General features: G+C 47.9%; 1 protein-coding gene across 6 annotated transcripts in view; it reads right to left on the reverse strand.

Moving 5' to 3' along the window:
* Window positions 1-1,488: 1,488 nt before the first annotated feature.
* Window positions 1,489-25,807, reverse strand: part of MED12 (mediator complex subunit 12) — a 36,420-nt gene continuing 12,101 nt past the window's right edge. For 2 of the 6 annotated variants that reach the window (XM_027690666.1, XM_027690671.1), the window contains 33 exons: window positions 25,609-25,735; window positions 24,799-25,028; window positions 24,304-24,384; window positions 23,271-23,444; window positions 22,900-23,044; window positions 21,922-22,040; window positions 21,638-21,781; window positions 20,706-20,869; window positions 20,435-20,566; window positions 19,322-19,549; window positions 18,981-19,125; window positions 18,570-18,690; window positions 17,789-17,890; window positions 16,960-17,073; window positions 16,512-16,675; window positions 13,570-13,749; window positions 13,313-13,384; window positions 12,863-13,023; window positions 12,610-12,771; window positions 12,413-12,524; window positions 12,141-12,230; window positions 11,595-11,704; window positions 10,969-11,104; window positions 10,546-10,707; window positions 9,663-10,040; window positions 9,181-9,331; window positions 8,779-8,984; window positions 8,249-8,329; window positions 7,824-8,041; window positions 7,059-7,215; window positions 4,168-4,344; window positions 3,932-4,013; window positions 1,489-1,929 (listed from right to left, as the gene is read on the reverse strand). In XM_027690666.1, the coding sequence (XP_027546467.1) occupies window positions 1,886-1,929; window positions 3,932-4,013; window positions 4,168-4,344; window positions 7,059-7,215; window positions 7,824-8,041; window positions 8,249-8,329; window positions 8,779-8,984; window positions 9,181-9,331; window positions 9,663-10,040; window positions 10,546-10,707; window positions 10,969-11,104; window positions 11,595-11,704; window positions 12,141-12,230; window positions 12,413-12,524; window positions 12,610-12,771; window positions 12,863-13,023; window positions 13,313-13,384; window positions 13,570-13,749; window positions 16,512-16,675; window positions 16,960-17,073; window positions 17,789-17,890; window positions 18,570-18,690; window positions 18,981-19,125; window positions 19,322-19,549; window positions 20,435-20,566; window positions 20,706-20,869; window positions 21,638-21,781; window positions 21,922-22,040; window positions 22,900-23,044; window positions 23,271-23,444; window positions 24,304-24,384; window positions 24,799-25,028; window positions 25,609-25,735 (4,869 nt within the window). In that variant the 3' untranslated portion in view covers window positions 1,489-1,885. Of the gene's footprint in view, window positions 1,930-3,872; window positions 4,014-4,167; window positions 4,345-7,058; window positions 7,216-7,823; window positions 8,042-8,248; window positions 8,330-8,778; window positions 8,985-9,180; window positions 9,332-9,662; window positions 10,041-10,545; window positions 10,708-10,968; window positions 11,105-11,594; window positions 11,705-12,140; window positions 12,231-12,412; window positions 12,525-12,609; window positions 12,772-12,862; window positions 13,024-13,312; window positions 13,385-13,569; window positions 13,750-16,511; window positions 16,676-16,959; window positions 17,074-17,788; window positions 17,891-18,569; window positions 18,691-18,980; window positions 19,126-19,321; window positions 19,550-20,434; window positions 20,567-20,705; window positions 20,870-21,637; window positions 21,782-21,921; window positions 22,041-22,899; window positions 23,045-23,270; window positions 23,445-24,303; window positions 24,385-24,798; window positions 25,029-25,608; window positions 25,736-25,807 lie in introns of all 6 variants that reach the window. The other 4 variants (XM_027690668.1, XM_027690667.1, XM_027690669.1 and 1 more) reach the window with 4 other exon arrangements.

The raw sequence follows: 25,807 nt of genomic DNA on the forward strand, positions 1-25,807 counted from the left end.
CCGCTCCGGCTGCTGCAGAGCCGCCCCCCTCCCACCTCCGGCGCGGCAGCGATGCAGAAGGAGCATCCAAGATGCCGCTTGGCGCAGGCTCAGCTGCCTCCCGGGGCCGGCAGAGGAGGGGGCTGTCGGCCATGACCGCACACACCACGAAAAGGGGCATGTTCTGGGCAGGGGCAGTGCCCAGGGTCCCCGGGCTGTGGCTCCGCTGGCGCCGGGGCCCTCCTGTCCCCACCCCCGGCAGGATGGGGGAACGCAGCCCTGCTCCATCCGCAGCCATGGGTCCCTCAGAGTAGGGTCCAGCTGACACTGCCAGGGCCCGGAGCAGGGCTGCCACCTCTGGGGTCACCGAGCACGGGCTGCAGGCAGGCAGAGCCCCTGGAGCAGATGGGGACCCCGCAGCCAGCTCAGGGCTGGGCCCCAGCCTGATCCTCATGGAAAGGTACAAGCAGGGATGCACACACATCTGTCCTCAGGAATGAGTGAGTCCTCTCCATCAGGCCTGGCCAGCAACACTTTCCAAGGCACCTGCAGCCACGTGGCAGGAGCCTGGCAGAGGTGCAGGCGCAACACAGTCTGGGGAGGAGCAGGGCACAGCAGGGTGTGGGGCCAGGCCACACAGCTACCCCCAGAGAACTGCCCCACACCTGCTCCCAGGGAGGAAAGGGCTCAGCTTGCCTTCATGCTGTGGCCTACCCTACAGAATTGTGTGCCCTCGGATGAAGATTCAGGGCAGCTCTTTGCTGAGTCCTTGTGAGCCTCACTCTATCCCACACAGATGGGACAGAAGGCAGATGCTGGTCAAGAAAAGCTACCACCGGAACCACAGAACAAACTGATGAGGAAGAACCGAAGATGGAAGAAAGGTGGTGGTGGCTTCCAGGCTCAACAGAGAGCAGAGAGCACTAGGACCAGACCCCATGCCAGCAGGCTGCACTAGCCAGGTCAGAAGTTGAGAATGCAGCATGTTACCCATGCAGAGAAAGCAGTGGGGCTGTCAAGAAGGAGTTAACAGAGGAGCCTTGGTGCTCATCAGCCAAACCTTGCTGTGATGGGGAACAAGAAGCAGCACTGTGAGTGCACTTGGTCTGCAGCTCCTCCTAGACTGCAGAGGTAATGAGCTGAGATCTCAGTAACTGCTGTGGTGGGGAAGCTGGGCTTCTTAGAGCTCAGAATTACCCTGCAACAGAACTTCCTCTTTGCTTTATACCTCTGTCCTGGTGGAACACACCACAGACTGCTAGTAAAGCTCTTAATCAACATATAAATCCTACAAAGCTTGCACAAACCCTTGCAAGCATGTGAACAGCAGCTTATGAAACAGGGAAGAAGGGCTTTCCTTCCCAAACCAAATTGTTCAGCCTTCACAAACGCTGAAAATGCAGACATAAGTTCTATTGAGAAAGAGATAAAGAGCATGTGTGGAGGTGCTGCTGGGCTGTACTGGGAGGAGTGCTGAGGAGGAAAGGCAGGCTCTGAATACACACTCAGTTTGCAAAGTAAGCTCTCTGTATTCATCCGAGAATGTCTGCAGTATGGAGTTCATCTGGTATAAATAAAGTACAAAATTTTACAATGTCTTAATCATTATTTTAACAAAAATACTAAAAACTGAGTAAAAACTGAAACCAAAGTGGGAAGGGAGACTATCGGCCACAAGGGATCTCCATAAACATTTGTAGAAATCGGATAGTAAAAACACTTTCTCTGTACAATAAAACCCTCCTCCTGGCATCTCCCTGTGAGAACAGACAGCAGCAGCACTGGGGGCACAGGCCCAAGGACAGAGGTTGGGACTGCCCCAGGGGTTGTGGGTCAGGCTGAAGAGGCTGTATCCATCCATCCACAGTGATGTCTCCCTCCTGGATCAGGCTGAAGGTGCCACAGATCAGTAGCGTCCAAATGGGTTGTTGTTCTGCTGTGTCTGTGTATCTGTTGAGGTCAAGACAGAGTTAGACAGTCACAAGTCTAGTTCGCACAAGAAATCCCCCTCCCCACCAAAGCTGAAAGAGGAGTGTGTCACAGGCCATGAGAAGAAAAAATGTAACTCTGCTCTGCACATCTGTCTGAGCCTTTGGGCAGCAGCACAGCCAGGATCCCACATTCTCTGAGGAAGACAAAGATATGTGCCAGTCCTGATCCTGATGCTTCTCCAGAGATCTCTGTGTCTCTCATGGTAGAACTGGAGGACCATAACACAGCCCTGAAAGGTGGCCGCTAGCTGGGAGGATGGGTTTATGGATTAATTATTTCTGGTTTTAAAAGAAAATCAGCCCTATAAGACTGCACAACTCCTGCAGCCATACAAAGCTGCTCAGCCAGCTAGTGCCACTCATCCTAAGGCACACAGGAACCAGAGTTAGGCTTCAGAGACAATTATCCTGGCTCCCTGTCAGTATCTCGGTACAAATGAAGTACAGCCCCAAAAGACTTCCAGATAGCACAAAAAAAGGCAGGAAAAAAAGTAAAGTTACATTCAAGAACTTCATGAACTTCCGAACTGCTGGGACTGATGTTCTGTGATTTATAGTGATTACAGTATACTTGAGCACCAGTTTGGTTTTTTTCCAAAACCACATCAACATGTTTAACATTAAGTCAGACTAAGTAAAAGGAGAGGAGTGTAACCTGGCTTGCCTGCCACCTTCTCAACTCTGGACGTTCAGGTATTCCCTGGAGCCTCCTAATGCAGCCTATCCTGAGCCCAAAGTACCCTTGTCCCCTCCTACAGGCTGCTCTTGGTTTACACCTCCTGTTTTCCACTCCATCCCAGATACTACAAATAAGAACTCCAGATGCTTCCAGGGGGAGTTGATGCAAACCCAAGGAAGCAGCGTGGAAGCTGCCTGCTGACACACGGCTGCACTGGACTCACACATCTGTTCTGTTTACAACAGCTCCGTTTGCTGAAGAGACAGGATACAAAAATATGGCTATTCTGCTATATTCAGATTCTTATATGAGGCCTTCCTACACTTGAGTGTCCTGCTGGGATCTTTTGGCACAGACTTGTGGTTTGTGAATCAGGCTAGTGGGAAACTTAGCATATTAAAACTCATTAATACTTCTGGTTTGGGGAGTTCTTTTTGGTCACAAGGACTAAGGATTTTCCATCAGGGAACAAGTATAAGCACAATTTCCAAGTCCCCCACTCCACACATCACCACATCCGGCATAGTCTCACACTCACTGCAAATAAACCCAACCGTGTGGTCCATTTCTGGGCATTTCCACAGCATTTCTGCCATTTTTATGGCAGAAAAGCCCGTGAGGTGACAGTAGACAGTGACAGCAGGCCATTCAGAATGGAACAGCAGAAACACTGGATTCTGTTTCTTGATCCTCCAGCCAGTAATTCAATATAGATTATAGGAATACAGTGACAGGCTGAACACCATCTATGCCATTACCCTGTCATGACAGCAGCCATGAAAGCCCACAGACCACCACAAACACAGCAAGTGTGCAGTTACACTTCCCAGAGTACCCTTCCTGCCTCCAAGAAGTCTTGTCCTGCTCACAACACAACCACAGTATCCCTGGGTCATCCACCAAGTGAGTGCTCCATGATTACACCCTTCCTGTGCCCCTCAGAGGTCACCTGCAGCAGAGAAAATACCCCCAAACAATTTAAAGCTGCACACTGGATCCTTTCAGGAAAGCTATGTGGCAGTCCCTACAATGCCTCAGCTCCCTCATCCCTCTGCAGGCAGCAGGAGGAAGGTCTGGAAGGTTGCTCACAAGCTGGCAAGCACTGCCCACCCTGCTGCTGTGCCCCTTGGGCTGGTAGCTCTAATTCCTGATGCCACCTCCCTGCCAGCATCATTTATGGCCTCAGACAGACGGTCTGGCTCAGCCTTGCTACATCAGAGTACCTGCAATAGAAAACAGCAGGGAGGACACTAGCAACAGGATCAAGAACACTCAGGCTTACTGGAAAGCTGCTGTTGAAGCTGTCGAACCAGAGCAGCTGTTTGCTGCTGCTGCTGTGTCTGCTGAAGGCCCTGGCGCTGGAACTGCAAAGAGAGAAACACAGTCAGAGCCACACCACCTGGCTGGCAGCCTCAGCATTCACACAAGCCCTGGGAAGCTCAGGGAAGGAGAAAGCAGGTGAAACAGTTGGGTTTGTGCTGGATTATCACATCCCTCTGGCTCTGAGGGAACACTCACAATGGGCTGCTGGGGGGGAAGAGCCTGCATCCCAAGCCCTGGGGGCTGGCCCTGCGCCTGTGGCTGAGGCACTGTGGACACCTGGGGCTGCTGCTGGGGCTGGGGCTGTGGTGGCTGGGGCTGCTGCTGCTGCTGTTGCTGCTGCTGTTGTTGTTGTTGCTGCTGTTGCTGCTGCTGCTGTGAAGACAAAAGAGAAGGGACCATCAGGGAACTGTCAGGGCAATGTACGCAGCAACAGGGCACAGGAAGGGCTTAAGGAGGAAGGGTGTTCCATGCAGTAACATACACTCTTAAACCATTTTCCTTACAGGTTCCTAAATTACCCAAGTTTCACCAGGACCCTGCCCCAGGCTGAGAAATAGCAAGAAATACAAGGACAGCACAAAGTATTCTGCAAGATGAGATGATTCTGCAAAGTATTCTGAGATGATTCTGCTGACAGATGGCAGGAAGAGGACTCCCTGTCATAACCTGGTCATTACCAGGCAATTACTAGGAGCAAACGAGGCACAAGAATAGAAAGCAACTAAGAACTCAAGAACTGGTTCATCTCTTGCCTCCTAGTTAAGATCAATACTGACTTCACTGAGTATTTGCCTGAGTTGCTCTCAAATTCTTTCCAGAGGTAGCAACAAAGCTCCTATACCCTCCCTACACAATCCACTCCAGGTCACAGTTACTCCTACTATTGGAGTTTTCCCTAATCTCTACCCTGAATCTCATATGTTATGTTTTAAGGCCATTTCTTTTCCTACAGCCAAGGGATAAGAAGAGATAAAGAAGGGTTTGGCTTCCTTTTTTTTCAAGATAAATTTGGAGAGTTATCTCTCCTCTTGTCTTTGCCTCTATAATGTGATGCCCAGCTATTTTAGACTTTCCTTCTCAGTCATATCCCCCCAACTCTTTGATCCATCATGCTGCCCTTTCCTGCCAGTCATGCCAGCTGGTGTTCCACTTCAATAAAAGGATGCAGATAAAACTGGATGCAGTGCTCAAACCCAGATCTTTACAGACCTAGTTATGGTGAGAAGAATGTTCACTGTGCTGGAGTCAGAATATACCCAGAAATCTCATGTATTTTTTTTTATTTCTCCCAATTTTCAGACAATTCTCCCATCTGGCAATGTAGGTTTTAACTCTCTAGATCAAAAGAAGAATTTCTAGCAGAAACAGAACACAATGTTATCATAACAACCCAATGTGGTGATGGTATGTACAGTTCCCATCACTGGCTCCAAGGGGCAAGGTTCAAACCTTGAACAGACTCTGAAAACAGACAAAAATACAATCAGGAGAATGGACAGTATCTATGAAAGAAGGTTGGAAAAACCTGACCTATGGAACCTGCAAATCCTCCCCAGGAATACACTGAGTAAACATCACAAGAACAGCCAGTAAACAGCAGGACACAGTGGACAATAAAATTCATACAAGAACCAGTCACAAACACATTGAGACTTGGATCAAGGAGTCAAGACAAAGGGAGTGAGTTTCTACAGCAGCCTTCTAACCTCCACCTTAAACCAGTTTGGTCACTTCGGTTCTTGGAACTGATGCTATGACTTGGGTACACAAGAAAGCAGATGACTGACTAAATAAGCCAGGACACCCTCCCAATTTCATGTCCTAGCTGCTTGCAACACCTGCCTACCAACCCATGCAAGACACACCAAAAAGCAACCCATCCTTTTCTACAAGCCACTGCACCATGAAAGTCAGCTCTAGCCCCAGGAGTCTGTTCCACATCTGGCATGGCTCTGGTAACACTGTAACAGGGGAGATCTTAGGCGCTCCACCTTTGTGTTTTTTTTTAAGCAACCAAGCAAAGTCAGCTAAAACCTGAAGGTATACATGAAGTTACTGAGCTAGGAGAAGCGTTAGCAATTTGTCTGAGGCATGTTCTTCTAAATATGAGTGATGGAGAATGCTAAAAGAAACCAAGTGAATAGTCAGGGGGTGCTACTCATCAAAAGGGCTAAAAGCTGCTGACCACGCTAGAGGCAGTTCTCTTGTCCAGTGCAAGGCAGCAATTCTCAAATACTGCTGACTGCAGCTCTCTACAGGAACCACTGTCTCACTCAGGCCACTCTCTGAACACAAAGACTCAGCACTCTGTGCCATGTGAAGTCTCTCTGTATTCCACAGGTTTGCTAGGCCTTGTCATAAGGTATCGGATTCACCAATTAAACTATTTCTGTTTCTCTGTCAATTCAGTACATTTCTATAACTCCAAGAGATGTATGTGTATTACATATAAGTTTTTAATATTCCTAAGGCCATAATGCAAATCCATGGAATACTACTCTTATTTGTTGACACATGATTGTGAACTTCTTTGAACTTAGGAGTTGGGTTTAACAGGTGACTTTGGATCAGTTTTTCACCAAACACTGTTAGAAATGGAGTATTTGGACTAATCCATACTAGATTTTCTGCCATTGGAAACTGCAAACAACACTTATTTTGATCTTGAGAAATGCAGATATGCCCCTAAAAATGATCTTGAACTACTTTACCTGCTCTTGTGTGGGCAGGGAGGATTTTCCCTTTGTTTCTGGCTCCTGCCACACTCCTACAACAGCTAACTTTCTGCACAGTTTATTGGCTCAGCTGGAGCAGGGAAAGGTGGGATAGAGGCCCCAGAGGCCTGAACAGACCTTTACCACTACTAACTTCCTTTTAGCTTGTGCTGAGTGACTGGCACAAGGCAGTGCAGCATCTCCATCAGGAGTGGGCAGCTCTAAGGAAGGGAGAACTGCTGTCTGTAGCAAATTACTACAGACAGCCCCAAGAGAGCTGACATCCTTCCTGACACAGAGGGGCAGAGGTAAGCAGCTCTGGACAAGCCTCCTCCAGCTCCAGCAGCCTTCCTCCTGTCAGCAACCACTCACCCTCAGCATCTGCTGTTGCTGCTGCTGCCTCAGGTACTGCTGCTGCTGCTGGTCAGGAAGTATCTGGCTGGGTCGAATTCCTGAGGGGACTCCCTGTGGACCCAAATGGTTCATCCCACTCATCATGGGGGTCTGCTGTATTGACTGGTGAGGAAACCTGCAAGAGAAGAGGACAAGCTCATGGAGGAAAACATTAAAAGGCAGCCAGCTTCTTTAATCCAAACACAACTTCTGCCATCAACAAGACAGCCCAAACAGCCCCCTGAATCCATGCTGTCTCTCTGCAGAAAGGTGAGGGGCACCAGGGCCTCTCAAGGGTTTAATCCAACCTCTTTTTCTAAAAGCCCTAAGTAGCAGTCCTCATCCCACTGTTCTGCATGGTTTCCCTGCTGGATTTATACGTGCTCAGGAGCAATAGAAATCCCAGATCTAGCCCTTTGATGGTGATCTGCTGGCTGGATTTGAAACCAAAACTATGATTTTATCAGATAATTTTTCTCATACTTCTCTATTCCATTTTTCTCTGAATGGTAACACTGTTTCCTGCCTGCAACTAACATTTCCAAATTTCATTCTGTCTCTCTCTTTCTTCCCAGGACTGAAAGCTGGATAAAGATATTCCTCCGAGGGTGCAAATGACACGGATGCTGCATAACACAGCATGGAGAACAGGGTTTTCACAGACTGCTGTTAGGGTTGTCTGAGCAGAGCGGGGAAGCCCTTGATGAAATACAGCTTATTAACAGCCCGTAGGGCAGGAGATACCTCTGTGTGTTGCTCAAGGTGTGCCCATAGCCAGGGGCCTGCTGGTGCACGTAGCCACTTGGTCTCTGCTGCATCTGTCTAACAGGATCCACTAGAGCAGGATTAGAGCTGGGGTGGGAATTCTGATAGGGCTGGCTAGAATAGGTAGGAGGTACCATCGTGCCTGACTGGGAGGGGTGCTGCTGGAGGCCTATGTGGGAGACGTAAGGAGTGTAACCCTGAAAAGAAACAAAAAACCTTTTTCAGTCACAGGGTAAGGTAGAAAAGAGAATCTGGAACACAGGACATCAGCCTCCTGTGAATACTGTCACAAGGAAGCTCATCCAGGAGGGAGAAAAGCCAAATGTTTGCAGGATTTAGCAGCAATAAAGCTGCTGCCCTGTGCTGGAGCCAGATTCCAGCCCTACCTGTGAACTGCCACCTACCTGGGAGGGCTGCAGTGCTCCATAGGACGGGGTCGGAGCCATCTGGCGCACAGGCTGCTGGCTCATTATGCCCTGGCCCTGCTGGAAGGCAACAGAGAAATGCTTTTCCCGACATCTCCAAGGGGCAAGAACACTGCTGCTCTCTCCTCAGCAGCTCCCACCAAACCAGACAAATACTTTCACTGCTTAGCCTACGAGGTTGCTGCACAGCAGGCATATGCTCATGACTTCTGCCTCACCCTGATCTGGGACAAACAGGTCACTAAAAAACACTCCAACCCACAGCCAGGACATGCCCTTCTCATCTCCCAGCAGCCACAGATGCCCCAGAGCCCTTCAGGGACAGCCTCCCCCCAGCTGCTAGTGACATGGGCCCACAAAGCAGGTGGCACCAGAGGAACAGACACGAGACAACATCGTTCCACAGAAGACACAGAGACAGGGTTGGGCAGTTCTGGCTAGAAGGGACAGCACCAAACAGCCTGGGCTTGCTATACTGTGGAGTCAGCAGGAGCACAGCTCTGACTTACCAACTTTGCTTGAAGTTGCTGCCTCAGGATCTGTCCCTGGGATACTGGAGGCTGCTGCCTGTACACTGCTGGCTTGTAGGAGGGGTCAATGCCCATCATGCTCCCCATCCCTGGAGGCAGCACACCACTATATGGAGGACGACTCTGAACCAGTTTTCCCAGTGGCATGCGTACAGGTCTGTAGGACGTATCCAGGCGAGGGCCACCTACAAGAGAAGCAGGCTGCCTAGTCACAGGCAATTGGTGCACCTCATAGCTCCAGAATGACTGTTCATCACTGTATCTAGAAGTGACAGGCAAAAGGACAAAGTGCAGGGGCCTGCACAGGGCCATCTCACAGAAGGGGCTCTTACAGGAGGTTCCCAAAGAGGTGCATTATGCTCAGCTCTCCTTTGCACCTACCTGCTGGAAGAGGCTGATTCTGGGCATAAAGACCCACTGGTGAGGGCCCATATGCCAGCCTTGACATCGTGCTTCCTGACTGGTGATGCAAGAGATCTGTAGGCATACCCACTCCGTAGGCAACCCCTCGGCTAGGGCCCAACACAAAGTCCTGCAAAGACAAAGGAATAAAAAATTATCAATATGCACTGGGAATACCTGAATGGATGAAGAGTATGAAAGGGTTGCAAAGACCACAGGAGGAAACTGGAATGCTATTTGACCTGGGCAGCCTCCTTCCCTCCCATCAGGGATTAAGAAAATGTCTACCCTGCCTCAGGCTAGAGAGAGCAGGATAGAGCTCCAGCACTCCCAGCTGAGAGGAAACATATCACATCTTCACCATTACACCACTCTCAGACTCCTCAGGAAGACTGTAGGGAGTGTTCTGTGACTAGGAACAGTGGACACAGGAGGTCCCCAGATGCTGGGCACTCCATTACCTCAGTTTTGTTGGCAGATTGGTTGCGTTTCTTGGTTTTGCTCTGTTTCTTCTTGCGTTCTTCAGTAGAGGCGGCAGGATTGGAGCTTGATTTGTCAGCTTTGGCTGGTTCTGCAGTTTTCTTCTCTGGCTCTAAAGCCACAGGTGTTGGCGGCTCTTCCTCTTCAGGGGGCAGTGGCAACGGCTCCAGGTAGTAACTGCGGGGCTTGGGTTTCAGGTGTGTGTGATACAGAAGAAGCCTCTGCTGCTCCTCAAACCTGGACACCTTGCGATCCACCCGGACTGTCCCAAACCATCCCCAGGAGAGGGGGGCTGAGTGCTTTAAGCCCTCAAAGAGATCCCAAGGGGAAATCTTCTGCTTTGTAGAGACTTGCAAACCCTTTAAAGCAAAAGAGATAAGAACCTCCAAGTCCCTGTTGTTATTCCTATGAGGGTAAAGGAAACCATGCTTTCTTCGGGCTCTACTCCAGATCTCTCAGTAAACAGCCTGAGCCCTCACCCTAAAGGTCCTTTCTCTTCCAGGTGGCAAAGCAGTCATTTCTAAAGGCCTTCATCAACAACTGCCAGTCTCCTGGCACTGCCCAGTAACTTATGTGACAAGGATTATGTGTGTCTCTTTATGCTTTATATAACCGTTAAGTACAAAATCAAAGTTTGATTAACATCTCAGGCCACAGCAGCATGTATCACCAAGCATTAACACCCAGCTTTGCCCTTTTTGGACATGGGTATGAGCTGTCTGTGTGCAGCCAGCCACTTCAAGGCTGTCAGGGAACAAGGCATCGCACATAGATGCCTCTCAAGCTGTGCAGACTTAAGGCATCAGAGGACAAGGTGACACCTGCACTCAGGAGCTGTGATACAGACAAAAATGCTTCACTTACCTCCTTCTTGAAGATGGAATCAAAGCCAGCTATTTTATTGCCTTTAGTGTCAATGAGGGATCCCTGAGGTTCACAGGTGATGACATCTCGGGTCTGCTTGGGAAGTGGCAGTAGCTGTCGCACCTTCTCCAGGCTGTCCGACTGCCGGTCCCCCAGCTCCTTCTGCACAAGTGGAATAGAGAAGACTTGAAGAACTGCTCAGGGAAAACCATCCAAAGCCCACCTATGCCTCTCCGGTTTCAGCCTCCACCCCTGCATTACACCTCTCACCTTCACACCCTTCAGCCATAGGGGCCACCCTCACTACTTCATCTGAACAGCAGCAACAGGACAGGTACCATTCATGACACAGGCAAATCTGCACAGCAGGACAACCACAACACAGCACACTCTGCTCCCCACACAGGGCCTGGTGTCCCTCACCCTGAGTTTCTTGACAAGATTCATGTATGCCCGCTTGTTCTCCTCCATGCTGCCCTGAGAAATGCTGGACATGTCAGCAGCCAGGGTGCCGTTGATGAGAACACTCAGCATATCCAGCACGGTGGTGAAGAGCTCGCTGTTGGTCAGAGCAGAAAGGTCAAGGTCACCTGAGAAGCTGATATAAAGCCTCTGCCATCATAGCAACACCAAACATTATATTAGATTGTCAAGAGTACTGCCTACAGTCAGAAGTGCCAGTCTTCCAGTTAACCTCCCACACCAATCCTCCTTTTGCTTATACACCACAGGGCGTTTCCACTTGAGTTAAGTGCAGTATCACAGATAAAGACTCCTTTCTATCCATTCAGCATCTCTAAAAAGCAGGTCCAGACTCAGCTCTCCCCTGCATATCTCTCTGCATCTGGAAAGCCCAGTTTGCTCTGGATATGGCACTTGGATATTAGGACCTAAGTCGTGGCCTGTTATTACTTCGAAGTCTCTTTCAGCCATCACAGTACTTCTGACAGATCATCCAGAGAGACAGTTAGCTCACATGGGAAATGGGGCCAGGCTAACAACTGCCTCCTTTGGGAAGTGTATGGATGAGAAGTCAGCCAGAAAGTTACTTGTTTGACTGCATGTCCACGGTGCCACTGCTGATGATGTCCAGGAGAAGCACAGCCCATTCAGTTGTCTGTTGTGTACTGCGTTGGACTGTGTCAAACATTCCCCCCACCTGGCAAAGAAAGGGAGTTTAGTCACAGGGCCCCAAAAAACTACTGAGATTTAAAAGTGAGAAAGGACCTTAACTTAAACCAGAGCTTAAAGGAGCTTAAATCCTACTGAGAGCTGAAGAAGACTGCTGTCAGCAGGACAAACCTCAGATGCAAGTAGTAGTGCTGTAGACTGAAAAAGCATTGAAATGGGAAAGCACATCTACAAAAGAGAGACCAAGTCTTTGGATTTCAACCTGATTAAACAGAGCAAGGAAGTTTATCCATGCACCCTGTCACACTCAGGGCTCAAGACCTAGAAGCAGCACAAGTGTCTCTCCTACTTCCTTGCATCAGGACATATATAGCCCCTCCAATGTATCTTCCAAGAAAAAAAAAAGATAAAGGCAGACAACTCTTCACCCCATATGGTTAAGCTCTTTTTCTGCAACTGCTCACCAAATTCAGCCGCAGTTTCAGGGCTTCGTGCATCAGCTGCTTGGCTTTGCAGTCGTCTTGGTACTGATCTTCCCGCCAGTTGGTAACAATCTAAGAAATACAGGAGAGGACAGACCTCACAAGCTGTATGCTGGAGCTTATGGAGAGCAGCTTGTACTGCTCACTGTCTAGTGACTCAGAAATGGTCAGCTCAAGCTCCCTATTCCGAGACAGACAACATCCTGAGGCCATGTCCAATAGCCTGCCTGCTGGAGGGGACGAAAGACACCCACCTGCTGGACCTGACTGTACAGAGAGGTGAGGAGGCCTTCCCGCTGCTCATCCTGTCCTTTCAAGCACGTCAGCACCAGTGACAGAAAGGGCTGCTGGCTCAGGAGGGACATACTGCAGAGGGAACAGAGAAGGAGGTATACTGCCAGGATGAGGGATTAGCACAGCGAACACTGCCTGCCCTTTTCCCTGGACTCACCTCTTCTGCTTCTGGCGGTCCCGCTCTTTGCGGGACGATGACCCCAAATGTTGTCCTTTCTCTAGTTCTTCTCCAGCAGCTTTCAGCACATGGCCCTGCACTGATGTTGGAAGCTTGGCAATCAGAGGGGCCACCAGCCACACTCCTGATCTCTCCAGGGAGCTGTGACAACACAGGAGAGAAAAGCAGTTTGCAATCCAACTTATAATTCAGACTCATCTACGAGGGAGCTGCACGTTGGCTCTACACCTACCTGAGGATGGGTTTGGATTTGTTGCTGGCAGGTGTAGCACTTGTTGAGCTACTGAGACTGTTGACTCCATTACCAGCACAGCTAGCAGAGCTGGTCTCTGCTGACTGCTGGAATACCTCAATGGTGGCCTTGGCTATATTTTCTAACAAGGAGTTCATCTCCTGGAGATAGGGAAGAAAAGACAGCCAAGTCCTCCTCTGAGAGCACCCACTGACAGGGCTTGCACATTTCAACACAACTCACTACAAACCCAGTTTGCCAACTTCCCCATGGCTGCTGCTCTTCAGGTCTCAGTCTCATTGCTTCCCTCTCAAGCTTGGCTTTCACAGGCCTGATTCCCTCATTGTGTACTTTTTGCCCCGTTCCCACTTCTGCCAGGCCACCTCCCCACCAATTCTCAAGTATCCACTTCACACATCCCTGTATGGTCCCCTCTGAGCAGACACTCACATTGTTTGCTGTCTGTTTAATCATGAGCTGCAGCTCCAGCGAGGACTGCCTCATGGTCCACTGGTCCAAATTCTGCAACACAAACACACACACTTCATGTGATTCCTTATCTCAGTTCAGACTATGACAACCCACACCCTCAGATCCCACCATAACAAGTGCCAGACCTCTCAGAGGGCTGCATTTTGGACAACCCCACTCTAACACCACAGCAGGCAATTACTGGGACACTCTTAGATTCTGTCAGGAGCCCGCACCTGTAAGATGCGTTTAATCCTCTGCCGCTGAGGATTTTCTCCTTCCTCATTGTCCAGCAGCCGGTGTGGATAACAAATCAGCTGCATCAGCCTCTGGGCCTGAGTGCTGCTCAGGACAGGATCCTGCAAGTCATTGCTGTCTTCACAGAGGGACTTCAGACATCGTTCTCCTACCCACTCCTGCAAGACAAAGGCAGAGTCAGCACAGTCAAACTGATGTCTGATTCCAAACCAACGCCCCTGCTTTCAGGCTCAGAGAGATGCATGGAACACATCAAAATCATAAAAGCTTTATTAGTATGCAGTTATGCCTGATAATCATTTCTCTTCATGAACTGCTCTATCCTGATTCAGCAGGCGTCACACACAGCACAGCAATCGGAACAGAGGAAACATCAACTCTGACAAGTCAGCAGTAGTGAAACACAGTAGTTGCTCTTTCTTTTGATAAAATATTGGTGTGATTTAACAGTACACAGCCACTGCCATGTCCAGGCTCCACCAACACTGCCACTCGGGCTCAAAAGATCAGAAGGGATCACTTAAAATTGTTTGGTCTATTTGCTGCACAGCAAAGCTCTGGAGCTGTCCTAAATTAGGTAACTCATGGTTGCAGCAAAGGCTAAACCAGAACATGTCTTAGGGAAAAGCACACCACTCAATTCTCAAATAATGATGGAAAACACACTGCCATACTTTGCAAACGCCAGTTACTTTACTTCTCAAAGTCTGGAAAGGAAAACTATTGACTGGATGCAAGCCATTTACAAAGTCACATATCATGAGAAGGGAGACAGAAAACTATTACTGTCAGCCACTCAATTTCAGTTGATGCTCCCTAAATGTATGTAATAAGGGCAGCAGTTTCCAAAACAAACATGAGGTAGGTACTTCTTCACACAATTTATAGTTAACTTGCAGCATTTGTTAGTGCAGAATTTTTTCATATTTAAAATTAGGCAAATTCATTAAATTAAAATCAACAGAGGACTGCTACATAAGCACTTCTGCAGCTGCAGAGCAAGCCTGATCAGAGAATTATTCCACTGCAAAATGACAAGCAGAGGAGAAGAAATAAGGATCCAGTTCACCACATACAAGTGCTGATGCTAAGCCTAGAAAGCTGGAAAGCCCCTCTCAGCAGTGGACAGCACTCTAACCATTAAAGCACAAAGACTGGAAAATTAAATCTCTGGTTTGAAATCCTTGTGGAACCAAAATCTTCAACTTAGATCTTCAGCTTCATCCCAGATGAAGTTTCCACTTTGCCAATACATGTAGTTTGGTGACCTCTCCAGTGCCTGATGCATTTCTCCCCTTCAGTGAAGTTCAAGGCAGTCAAGTGCAAGGTCCCACACTTGGGTCAGGGCAAGCCCAAGAACAAATACAGGCTGGGCAGAGAATGGATTGAGAGCAGCCCTAAGAAGGACTTGGGAGTGTTGGTGGACAAGAATCTTGACACGAGCCAGTATGTGAGCTGACAGCCCAGAAAGCCAATTGTATCCTGGGCTGCATCAAAAGCAGTGTGGGCAGCAGGTCAAAGGAAGGGATTCTGCCCCCTCTACTTTGCTCAAAGCCATGTTAGGTGGGGCTTGGAGCAACCTGGTCTAGTGGAAGGTGTCTCCGCCCACGGCAGGGGGTTGGAACTAGATGACCTTTAAGGTCTCTTCCAATTCGAACCAATCTATGAATCTATGAAGAAACCTTTTCCCGATCACCTCACAAAGAAGTCTATTATAAAATATATACCTGAATCTGAGATTGGGAAATCACAACTTATAATTTAAGGCATTCCACAGACATTTCAGAATTGATAGTGAGAGTTCTGCAGCATCCACTGCTCACATTGGAAATGCTAATATTTAACACATCATTTTACCAGCCCTTTACAGCTGCAGGAACCCTGTAGGAGCTCTGGTACAATTTGGTGGTAACTCACGGGTGTCTATTGGAATGCTCACTCCTACATAACCATTGCAGCCAACAAATAGTATGAGTAGTGATACCTGACACTGCTACTCCCTGCTGTACACCCACACACACACTTTTATCTACTTTGAGTCCTTCCTATGTAGACTGTGATCAGCAAGGGAATATCTCCTGTAAATGCTAGTCAGGTTTCAGTAACAACAAGTATGTTGAATTTATGATTGTAAATAGGTGGCTCCAATTCTCCTTTGGTAGGCTGGTAACACTGCTATGTAATGAGCCAATTAATAAACAATAGCATGAGGACAACACATAGCACCAATGTGTTGGGTTTGCACATTAGTAATACAAAATATAGGTTTCAAATTGTAACACTGCATCTTTCCTGTTGACAGAATAAACTACCAACCAAGCCTAAGGAAACCCTTCAACATCCATTTTCATACAGCATGGTAACATCCACTCCACTCTGCAGTCCTTATTAGCCAGGTTTCAGCTCCTCAACTGCCAGTCTTCCACAAAGGAACAGAAATCCTGGTGCTGTCAGATTAGGCTAAGCAAAAGGCTTTTGTTGCTGTTCTTTAATAAACTTAACAGGGTAATGCAAAGCCCAGGGATACATTAACAGCTTAGCTGCAAGCACACTTAAGATGCATTCTGAAAGATACCACTTATCACTTCAACAATTGTCTTTCTCTGCTGATCTTTGCCTCCAGCACACACCTCAGCATCCAACTCCCAGCACTCCCCTCCTTGGACATGAGGCCTGTGCTGTTGCCAAAGCAAAGGGGATGTGCAGTCCCTGCACAGTGCAATTCTTGACCACTGCTTGCCTCTCTGTATTCTGCTAACAAAGGTGAGCAATCCTCATAGTTGTCACCTGATAGAAACATCACAGGTTCTTCACTGCTCTTTCAAAGAAACACCTGCCAAACTCAACCTGCAGAAGGGCATATGGGATATATCCACCTGCAGAAGGGATAAGGACAAACCTAGAGATGGGACAGACTCACCTGTTGACATATACTCCTTAGTACATACTTGGCATAAATATCCAAGCTGGCTGTTTCTACAGTTACTACTCGACCACCAGCCTTCCTGGTGCCCAGCTCATCATCCATGAGATCATCGACACCTCCAGGGTGGGAAAAGCCAGAGCCTTTCAGTTCTGCATCTCCTGTAAGAAAAACACAAATATCACTTAATCAACAACGCTAACCACAAAGCCTGACTCAAAAAACACCCTGAGCTTTTGTGAACTCTCTCTGGGATCAGTGATCTCTGTGCAGCCAAGGGATTCAAAGCATGTTCAGAGCTCAACCAAAGGGCTACAGACAAGCCACATATTCACCGGAACAGATCTCCTCTGGCCTTCGGTACAGCCAACACATACAAGACAGTGCCTTTCTCCCACTCCCCTGACAAACATTCTTACAGGTTCAGGCTAACACAGGTACACACCCAGAACAAAGACAGCCTTCAGCACTGCAAAGACTGCTCCATCCACAATACGGTTCTGGGAAGCTGCCAGTAAGTGACGGTCACAGGAAGAGCGGATTCCCACTGTGGGTTTGTCTGCAAAGAGGACAAAGGGGAAAGGCAATACTCAGCAGGAGAGAAAGGCAGGGGCTCCAGAGTTGCCTGAGTTATGTGCCAGCAAGTACCATAAAATCCAGCTCAGTGAATCCTGAGGCCAGTCCCTTTCCTAACTGTAGCATGAGGTCCATTTAATTAAGTTTCGTGAAGCATAGTGCCAATCACACTGTGACAACTGAACCATGAAATCCAAATGGGGTGCAGTGCCTGTGTCGTGAACTCCAAGCTCCAACAGTACCCTAAACCTAGAATACAGGCTGGATTTAGAAATCTAAGCTATCGGGATACTGATGAAGAGCCAAGAACAGAGCTTCCTGGACTGCTTCCATCATCAGACAAAAAGGGAGTGCTGTAAAACAGCAGCTTCTGGCACCAAGTTAAGAGGCTATACAAAGCTCAAGACATAAAAAAAGAAGTGATCATTACTCTAATGGTTTAGTGACAGCAAGGCCACCTCTACTGGCTGGTTTCCTGCCTCCAAGAGCCTTCTCCCCAGTGTGCCTGGCTACCATGGCATGACATAAATGGAAGGATACTGTTCTTTGTCCTCTGCAGAAAGCAGTGTATCAGGCTTTGCCTGCTTTATTCAAAGTAAGAAGGTTATGATCTCTAATCATAAGGTCTAGTATCTCTCTTCTTGGGGTGCAAAAGCCTCAGTACTTTCACAATAAAGGCTCCACGTTCATTCACTTACTGCCGTCTTGCTGGCACGGGTTCAGCTGCGGAGTCTTAAACAGATGGAGTAAAATCCTGCAGGTCAGACGTGCCCCTGGTTCTGAGTCCTGTTCACTGCAGGCTATGTAAAGAAAACAGCCAACTGAGATTTTTTAAGCACCAGGACAGCTGACTCTCAGTCCAAAAGCTATTCACAGTGCACTGCCCTGGAGCAGCCAGTTCGAGAAGCTCCAGCAGCCTTATTGTATTTACAAATATGGAGCGTGTGTAGCAATTAACATGGAAGTGACCAAATCCATCAGTATTATCCCCAGTGACGTGCACTGCATTCTGCTTGCTCCGACTTCACCCTGTCAAGAGTCTGGATGCTGCAATCCCCAGAGTAAAGCTGGGCAGGCTGGTGGCAGAGCAAAGGCAGTGACCCAGGTGCTGTAGGCCCAACTGGTCAGCTCTCTGCTCTAGCCAAAATGTACCATCACTGGGAGGTGTACTGCTGGAGTTCAGAGTTGAGTATACCAGTCACCCAGTGTGGCTGGTAACATCTCCCCATGCTTATTTCAGCTTCCACACAAACTCCAGAGAGCAAGGCCCCGAAAAACCTTAGCACAACCAGTTTTTGACAGAAATAAAAAGGTCAGAAACTTTCTAAAGCATCACATTCAATTCTGAAGTATAAAAGAAGTATGTTTTACAACTTGGAGGCATGTTTCACAACTATGGGGTTCACTGAGTATCCATTAAGGATTGGCCTGTGGGCCAGAACTGAGACTAAGCCCAGCTTTGTGCAGGGATGCACTTACCAGCGTTGAGGAGTGAGGGGATAGCAGCACAGCGGATCAGGTCCTCCAGCAGCAAGCACTGCCGGGCTATGAGAATGGCAACAAAGGTGGCCAAGGAATCATGGAAAGACAAGTCACTGACCTGGAAGAGAGGAGATCAGCCAGTGATCACAACAGCCTCTACCTCATTCCCTCTGTCAGCAATTCCTCAGCTTGCCTAGGAGCTGGGGAGCAGAAGGGCCCATAACTCCTGGTCAATGTCCAGGATCAGCCCAGGCTGCAACAAACACTAAAGGCAGCCCCCGGTATTCAAAGCCTTTTCCCTGCCCTCAGAAGACAAAGCCTCCATCCCTTGTTTATTTTTGCCTTCTCCCAAGGGATCCCTCCACTCCTGCTTCAATTCCTTTTCCCCTTTTGAATGTTTGCACTTGCATCAACATTGCAGAGGAGATCATTGAAGCCACAGGTCCCATTATTGGAGGAACAGCACAAAGCTTTGAGCACACCCAGCCACTCGGCACTTAGAGACTTGCAGTAGCCAGTTAGCTCAGCACACAGGATAGCAATGTCGTTCACCCTGTTAAATAAATAATGAAAAAAGCAGAGGGTCAGCTTTGCTACTCATGCATGCCATCAGGTCAGCCATTCTTTAAGGGACCCCAGTCTTCATCCTCCTTCACACCCCAAGACAGCCAAGAAATGGCTACTGGCTTTCTTACCCTCACCTAAAGATTTTATTATCTCAGTAGAACCTTGAAAGTTCTGCCTCTCACCTGTCTGGATCATGGTGTCCCACACACACGTGCATAAGTGCATTACAGACGAAACTGTAGCGGTTGGCTGGGTTTTCATTGAGGCTCTTGCCCAGGTTGGTGTAGGTAAAGTTATGTGCAGATGGATTTTCAATAGTGTCAATCATGAACTCGGGTTCCCACAGCATGTTGGAATCAGATGGTTCAACATTGCAATAGATTGTGTTCTTCACCTTGGAGCAGAAGTCACTAACCAGGACAGAAAAGAGATTAGGAACACAAAAAACTGCGCTGCCACTGAACTCTGGTAAGCAAAGACAAACCCTCCCTGGGCAAGAACATGTTGAAATTCACAATCTCTGTGTACCAACAAAGACTCTCCGGTTTGTTATTTTCTATTCATTCCTCTTTTGTGCTTGTATTGCAGGACATACTGAACGTTCAGTTTATTTTCCGTATCAACCACAACTTTACAGAGTTTCTATCATTCCCCCTCTGTACTCCTCTTCTGTGGGGAGGAGATTCACTTCCTCATAAGTAAGTAATTCCAAATGTCTGATAATCTATCCACTCACTCTCCTTTGGGCCTAAGTCCACTACACGCTTTTTGAAATTTGTTGCCTCAAACCACGAGGCACTGTTGTGTCATGACTTAAATGGTGGCCCTAATGGTGCTCTTTGGTCTGTTCTCCACTCCTTTCCAAAGAATACATAGCATTTAATTTGCTGATTGTTACTGTACACTATAATGACATTTTGAATTATCTGTTACAGCTCAAAGGCCCTTTATCCAAATGGTAAGATTACTAAGAAGCAGAGAACAACCTTTAGGATGTCATCAGCTTGGTAGGAACAGAACTCTCTCCATCTATCCTCTAGGGGTGGGGTAAGTAGAGACCTGTGGAGGTGCAGAGGACTACTGAAGGCAATTTACCAAAACCAACCCGATGATCTAAGAGTCAAGATCACCCACTAAGTCACTACTGCCTGTCAAACAGGCCACTACTCACGAGACCTTAGTTCACCATAGAGAGTATCTCAGGGACAATCCCATCAAACAAAATCACAATCAAAGCTTAAGCCAAGGTGCTATACTGGGCAGGACCCATTGCATCTCACCTGCTTCAGACTCACCTAAAGAGCTCCCCAAATTTACTTTTGAGGTGACTGCAGGAGGTATACAGGTCGTAGAGATAGGCCAGGATACAGCGCTCTGCTGAGGAGCCATCCGAGCGGTTCATGCCGTGTTTCACCACCCCACACAGACTGTATAGAGACAAAAAAAAGAAGTGAGCTGAATCCTCAGGCACAAAAAGTTGCCACCTCTTAGGAATGACACAGGTATGTACAAAGCCCCAGAATATACACTGCTTCCTTACACACAGTGAGGGGAAGACACCCTTACCCTTCGAAGACCTGAGCCATCTGGTCCTGGTTCAAGATAAGGCAGGAGTGGTAGTGCCGCAGCACAGCCACGATGCACAGGCACAGGCTGGTGGTATAGCTGCCAACAAGGTCGGAGGATTTCAACAGCAGTTCTGCCTCCACCACGCTCAGTTCATTCAGCAACTGCACCCAATGACAGAAAAACCCTTCAACAGCCACAGGGGTAAGGTATGGTCAGAAAGGGAGGAGGCACACCAAACCCACAGCCTGTAGGATCTGCCAGGAAAGGGATGCCAGGCACTTTCTGCTTAGAGAACAGTTGGCACCCCACACTTAGGTACAATGCCTCAGGCAGTATAAAGGGCTGTCAGGGCTTGGGTGTCAGAGGGTGACTGGGATATGGCCACAGGTAGTATCAAGCAGCTTGTTTGGTAGTTCTATCCTGCATAAATCTCACTTGGCTATCCTTTTCAGCCTAACAGCCCCAATTCCATCAGCAAGGCTTCAAGAGACACCTGGTACAGGCTGCAGAAACAGCAACAGGATTTTAGCAGAATCCAGAAGGCAGCTTGAGCTGCCATGTGCCAAGAATCTTTCCAGGGGAGCAAGGTAGGCAAGGTGCCAAAGACAGACAATCCCCTTCTGACTCAGAACAAGGCCCTGCTGCAACCAGAGACAGAGACTGAATGCAAGTCCTTTGGAGAAAAGCCCAAAGTCTCTGGAAAAATAATCCTCAGAATAGAACATGTAAGACCATCTGCCACAAACAACCTCTTCCTAACAGCTGCAGCCCAAAAGCATCACAATGACCACCTAATCTGACCACCTCCATGACACAGGTCAGAGGGTCACCAATGACCCCCAGAGCAGGCCAACTATCACAGCACAGATCTGCTGCCTTTCAGGGAGATGAATCCCTCCCCAGGAAGCACCTGAGCACACTGCCCTTACCTGGATGGCAAAGTCGATAAGACCACTGATATTGAGTGAGTACTCCATCAAGTCAAATATGAACTGCACGTGCTGCACCAGAGGCAGGTGGTATGACATTCCCAAAGCAAAGCTGGTGATCTGTTCCAAGACATTGCGAGATACCTGCAAGTGCAAGACAACACTCAGTACAATGTCCCCTTGCAGAACTCCCTCAGTGGACCCACCTCCCTCTTCCCCTCCAGGAAGCTGCTCTCAGTAACACAAAGGGCCCAAGAAAGACAGCAGTCTTGAGATTTTCATACCTGAGATGTGACCTGGTGCTGATCAAAGTGAGAAAGGTGCTGGAACTTTGCAAAGATATCTTCAGCTGTTGGGAATGCTTCTGGCTTGCTCTTTTTCCTCTTCTGGCCTTCCTCTCCACCTACCAAAGTTGGGAGGATTAAAAAACAGTATTAGGCTACCTTCCTCACCAGAGGATTAGACATCAGCCATTGCCTCCTGCCAGTCCCTCAGCAAGACCAGCTCCTTTCATGCAGTATCGCCAAAAGCCTGAGTCTCTGACCTTGATAAGGACCAATCTGAGTTCAAAACAAACTGCTGAGGAAGGAATTCCTAACCTTCTGAATGGCAGTAGGGCTATTCCAAATGAAGGTACTCCTTGGAGGACCCTTCTGTTTTGATTTAGAGGTATACCTATTCCCTGATGAGAACAGGTGTTCTGGACTGGAGATGTTCAGCCCCAAAGTTTGTCAGAGAACTCCACCTTTTGAAGTATTATCTTTCTATCACTTTTCACATTGCCTTTCATGCATCAGACTAAGAAAGAAAAATTGTAGCCAGATTCTCAGCTGATAGACATCAGAGGTTTTCTGTTGGTTTTGACACAGCAATTAAATTTCCTGTCCTGTGGATCTAGCATGTGCCTGAAGCATAATGCCATGACACATTTAACCAAGTCTTTGTCAAATATGCATAGGCAAAGTATTTTTTGCTTCTTGTGCAAGAATCTAAATGCAAGAAAATATAGAAAAAAATCTGAGAAGTCAAAGTTTTGGCCAGGGTCTCGTTCTGAACCTTGCATGACTCAATTCTCTTCTGAAGAAAAGTTCAATTAAACAGATAGTGTCAGCAGGAAACTGATTGTCTGACTAGCTAGTCAGTATGTTTGAAAACAGAGCACTATTTCAGACTCCCATTTGCTAATACCTCTTACCACACACTGCAGATTACATAAAATCCTTTCACTGTAAGACTCCAGACAGGAGTGTCTCTCTACTAACCTGTCTCTGCAGTACTCTTTCTGTTTAAGACTTTTAGAATGTCTTTGGTTATTTTCTTGATGGTGTGCCGAGCATCATCCCGTTGTTTTCCAACCCCAAAAAGAACTACCAGCCTTTGGTTACACTCATGGCTGCACGACTCCTCCTGGGGAACCAAAAGAGACAACTGCATTAGCAACTACGAGTCCAAATGCCTTAATCTTGTTTCACATCTGGATCTCTCCAAGGAAAAGGAAAGCTTCATCTCAGAAGCTTCCCTGGGAGTAAGCAAGAAGACATCCAGAAAAGCATGATTGCTCCTTACCCACTCAAAGCAGGGAACCACAACTTCACAAGAGCACAAGGGGAGAACTTACAGGCAGGTCTCATACCTGAGGAATAGGAAAGTGTGTTGCATACTGGATGTGCCGAGGCTGGTCATACAAGGATGCAAGCATTCCTTCCACAGACTTATCCTTCAGCAGAGGCTTTGCTTCCTTTTCAGGATCTGGTTTTTCAGGGGAAGGGCTGGCTTTAGATTCACAATGCATTGGTGGAGAAAACATCTAGGGAGACGTAAGAAAAGGTAGTTAAGGAACATGGTCATGCAACAGTAAAGATTGCTGAAGGAAGGTACCTCTGCTCAGGCCTAGAAAGGAGCGGGAAGAGGGAGGGAGGGTTGGAGAAACATCCAGTTCTTAGGGCAATGACCAAGGCAATGTGCTAAGAGACTACTCCCATTTCTGCTCCTGGTCCATGTTGTACATTGAGTTAAAAACTATAGGAAATAAATAACCATGGCTTAAAATTTTGGGAACAACCACTTCCACAAAAGAAGTGAGGATCCTGGGAAAGCCATCTAGCTCTGCACATCACACTTGCCTAATATGTACCTTGAAAGGCCAGAAATGCATGGATAAATGTAGGGACTAGGGGACTTCTCAACTACCACAAGTTATTTTTATTACTAAGTGCTTCAAAGTTCTGCTGCCATGAACTATACCCACAAGTACTATGAAGAACTGTAAACCTGAAGACGTACTGAAGGCCACACAGTATGGCGACAGCAGAAGAGTATCTTGTACCAGGATCAAGAAAATCCCTGCAACAGTAACTGGTCACTCCCAATCTCCTGGTGATATCATGGTCATCCATTTCCCTTCCACTTCCAAACAGCCCACTTCCTACTCTGCCCAAACATTGGGTTGGCAGTGACCTGAGCGTTAAGAGACCCCAGGAATGACTGGGATTCACTCTACTCTGATGAACTCTGCATAAACAGGTTATATGAACCTTTTACAGTGTCAACTGCCATACAACCCAGCCACTCCCAGCACACTGGCTCTACAGGAAAGATACACAAATGCAAGGCACATGCTACACACTGACACATTAACTGAGCAGGTAGAAAAAGCAGGAACATACCGAAAAGTCTGTCTTTTCCATGTCATCAAAGAGCATGCTGGGGTTGTGGTCGATGTCCATGGGCTCTGAAAGACCTGTGTCCTGGGAACAGAAAGAGCAGCTTTACATCTGAGTGATGCATCAGGGAACAAGAGAGTATTTGTTGACTACAGCACTTGATGCCCATGTTGGACGGTGACAGCAATGTGCCAACAGGTTCATGGTGCCTGGCAAGTTGGAGCCTAATACACTGCAATCATCATGGACAGGCCTCACACAGCACCTCATGACATCCTGCTCTGTTTCAAACCATGCAAGATCTTCCTATCTACCCCTTTACAATCTGAGGTTCTTTCCAACCACTTAAACTGAGATGCTAAGGAAACAGGTTGGGGGAAGGAGGAGTAGGAGTCACTGGTACGTCCTCTAGCACGTAATAGCAAGGAGGCTGCAAAGCTGGTAAAAATGGGCAAGCAAAACACAGAGATGTCTACAGGAGGGCCATGGTGCTCTCACCTCCAGCTTGATGCCACTGTTCCCCTCCCCCTCCTTCCTGTCATGCTCCTCAGCAGGGTCATCGAAGGGTGAGGGCGGGCGAGGCCCGTGAGAATCCATGGCAAGATCACCCCGGGAGATGAGTGTGCACATGTAGATGTTGTGAGAGAAGACATCGTGTCGGATTAGCTCACAGAACAGCAGCACCAGGTTAAAGAACTCCACCTTCTCGTTTTCCTTCCCAGGATCAGCTGAAAAAGACAACACAGACAGCCAGGGTTATCAGAGCTCTTCTGCAACACCGAGCAACACCAGTAACCTAACCAAAGGTGAGGGAAAGCTTTTCCCAACACAGTGACTGGTACACAATTCTGAGGTTACAGCAGGGACTAAAATCAGAAAACCCAGTTTCAAAAATTAGCAATTAAGTCAAATGCTCTCCAGCGTCACAGCCCAGAGGCACAGGACTTTAACCTCAAAAGTGCTATTCCTGGGTGTCTGCAGTACTTCCCCTGAAAGACTAGTGCAGATCTTTGTCACTGCTTAAAAACCACCCTCTAGTTCTCAGCCTGAAGTAATTCCTGACTAAGCTATACTCATCTATCCTTGGCCAATGCTCTGTTAACAGAAGTGCTTCTGCATTATCTTTCTGTCATCTGGTCCTGCAATTTGCTTTTCCTCTCTTTCCAAGGTAAGCTCTGGATTGCAAGGAAGCCAGAGAGAGAATTTAGATACACCCAAGACCTACACCCAAGCAAACAGTACACAAATTCAAAGTCTGCAGGAGAGGGAAAGCTAGAAACTGGGAGACCACAAGTTCTTATTACATACTTAGCATAGGAGCTTGAGTGTCAAGGAACTGCATAAGGACATCCTGAAAGACAGGAGCGCTGGCTGCTGAGAGGGAGCCTGAGGAGATGGAGCCCTTCTCATCCACGACTTCGGAGTCCCCACACCTCTGCAGAAACAGAAAAAAGTACCAACTGCTGACACTGTGGAGAAACTCCCTATCCATAAACTCCAAAAGAAA

Source organism: Neopelma chrysocephalum, unplaced genomic scaffold (assembly GCF_003984885.1).
Source record: "Neopelma chrysocephalum unplaced genomic scaffold, ASM398488v2 Primary Assembly neopelma1_81, whole genome shotgun sequence".
Taxonomy (NCBI): domain Eukaryota; kingdom Metazoa; phylum Chordata; class Aves; order Passeriformes; family Pipridae; genus Neopelma; species Neopelma chrysocephalum.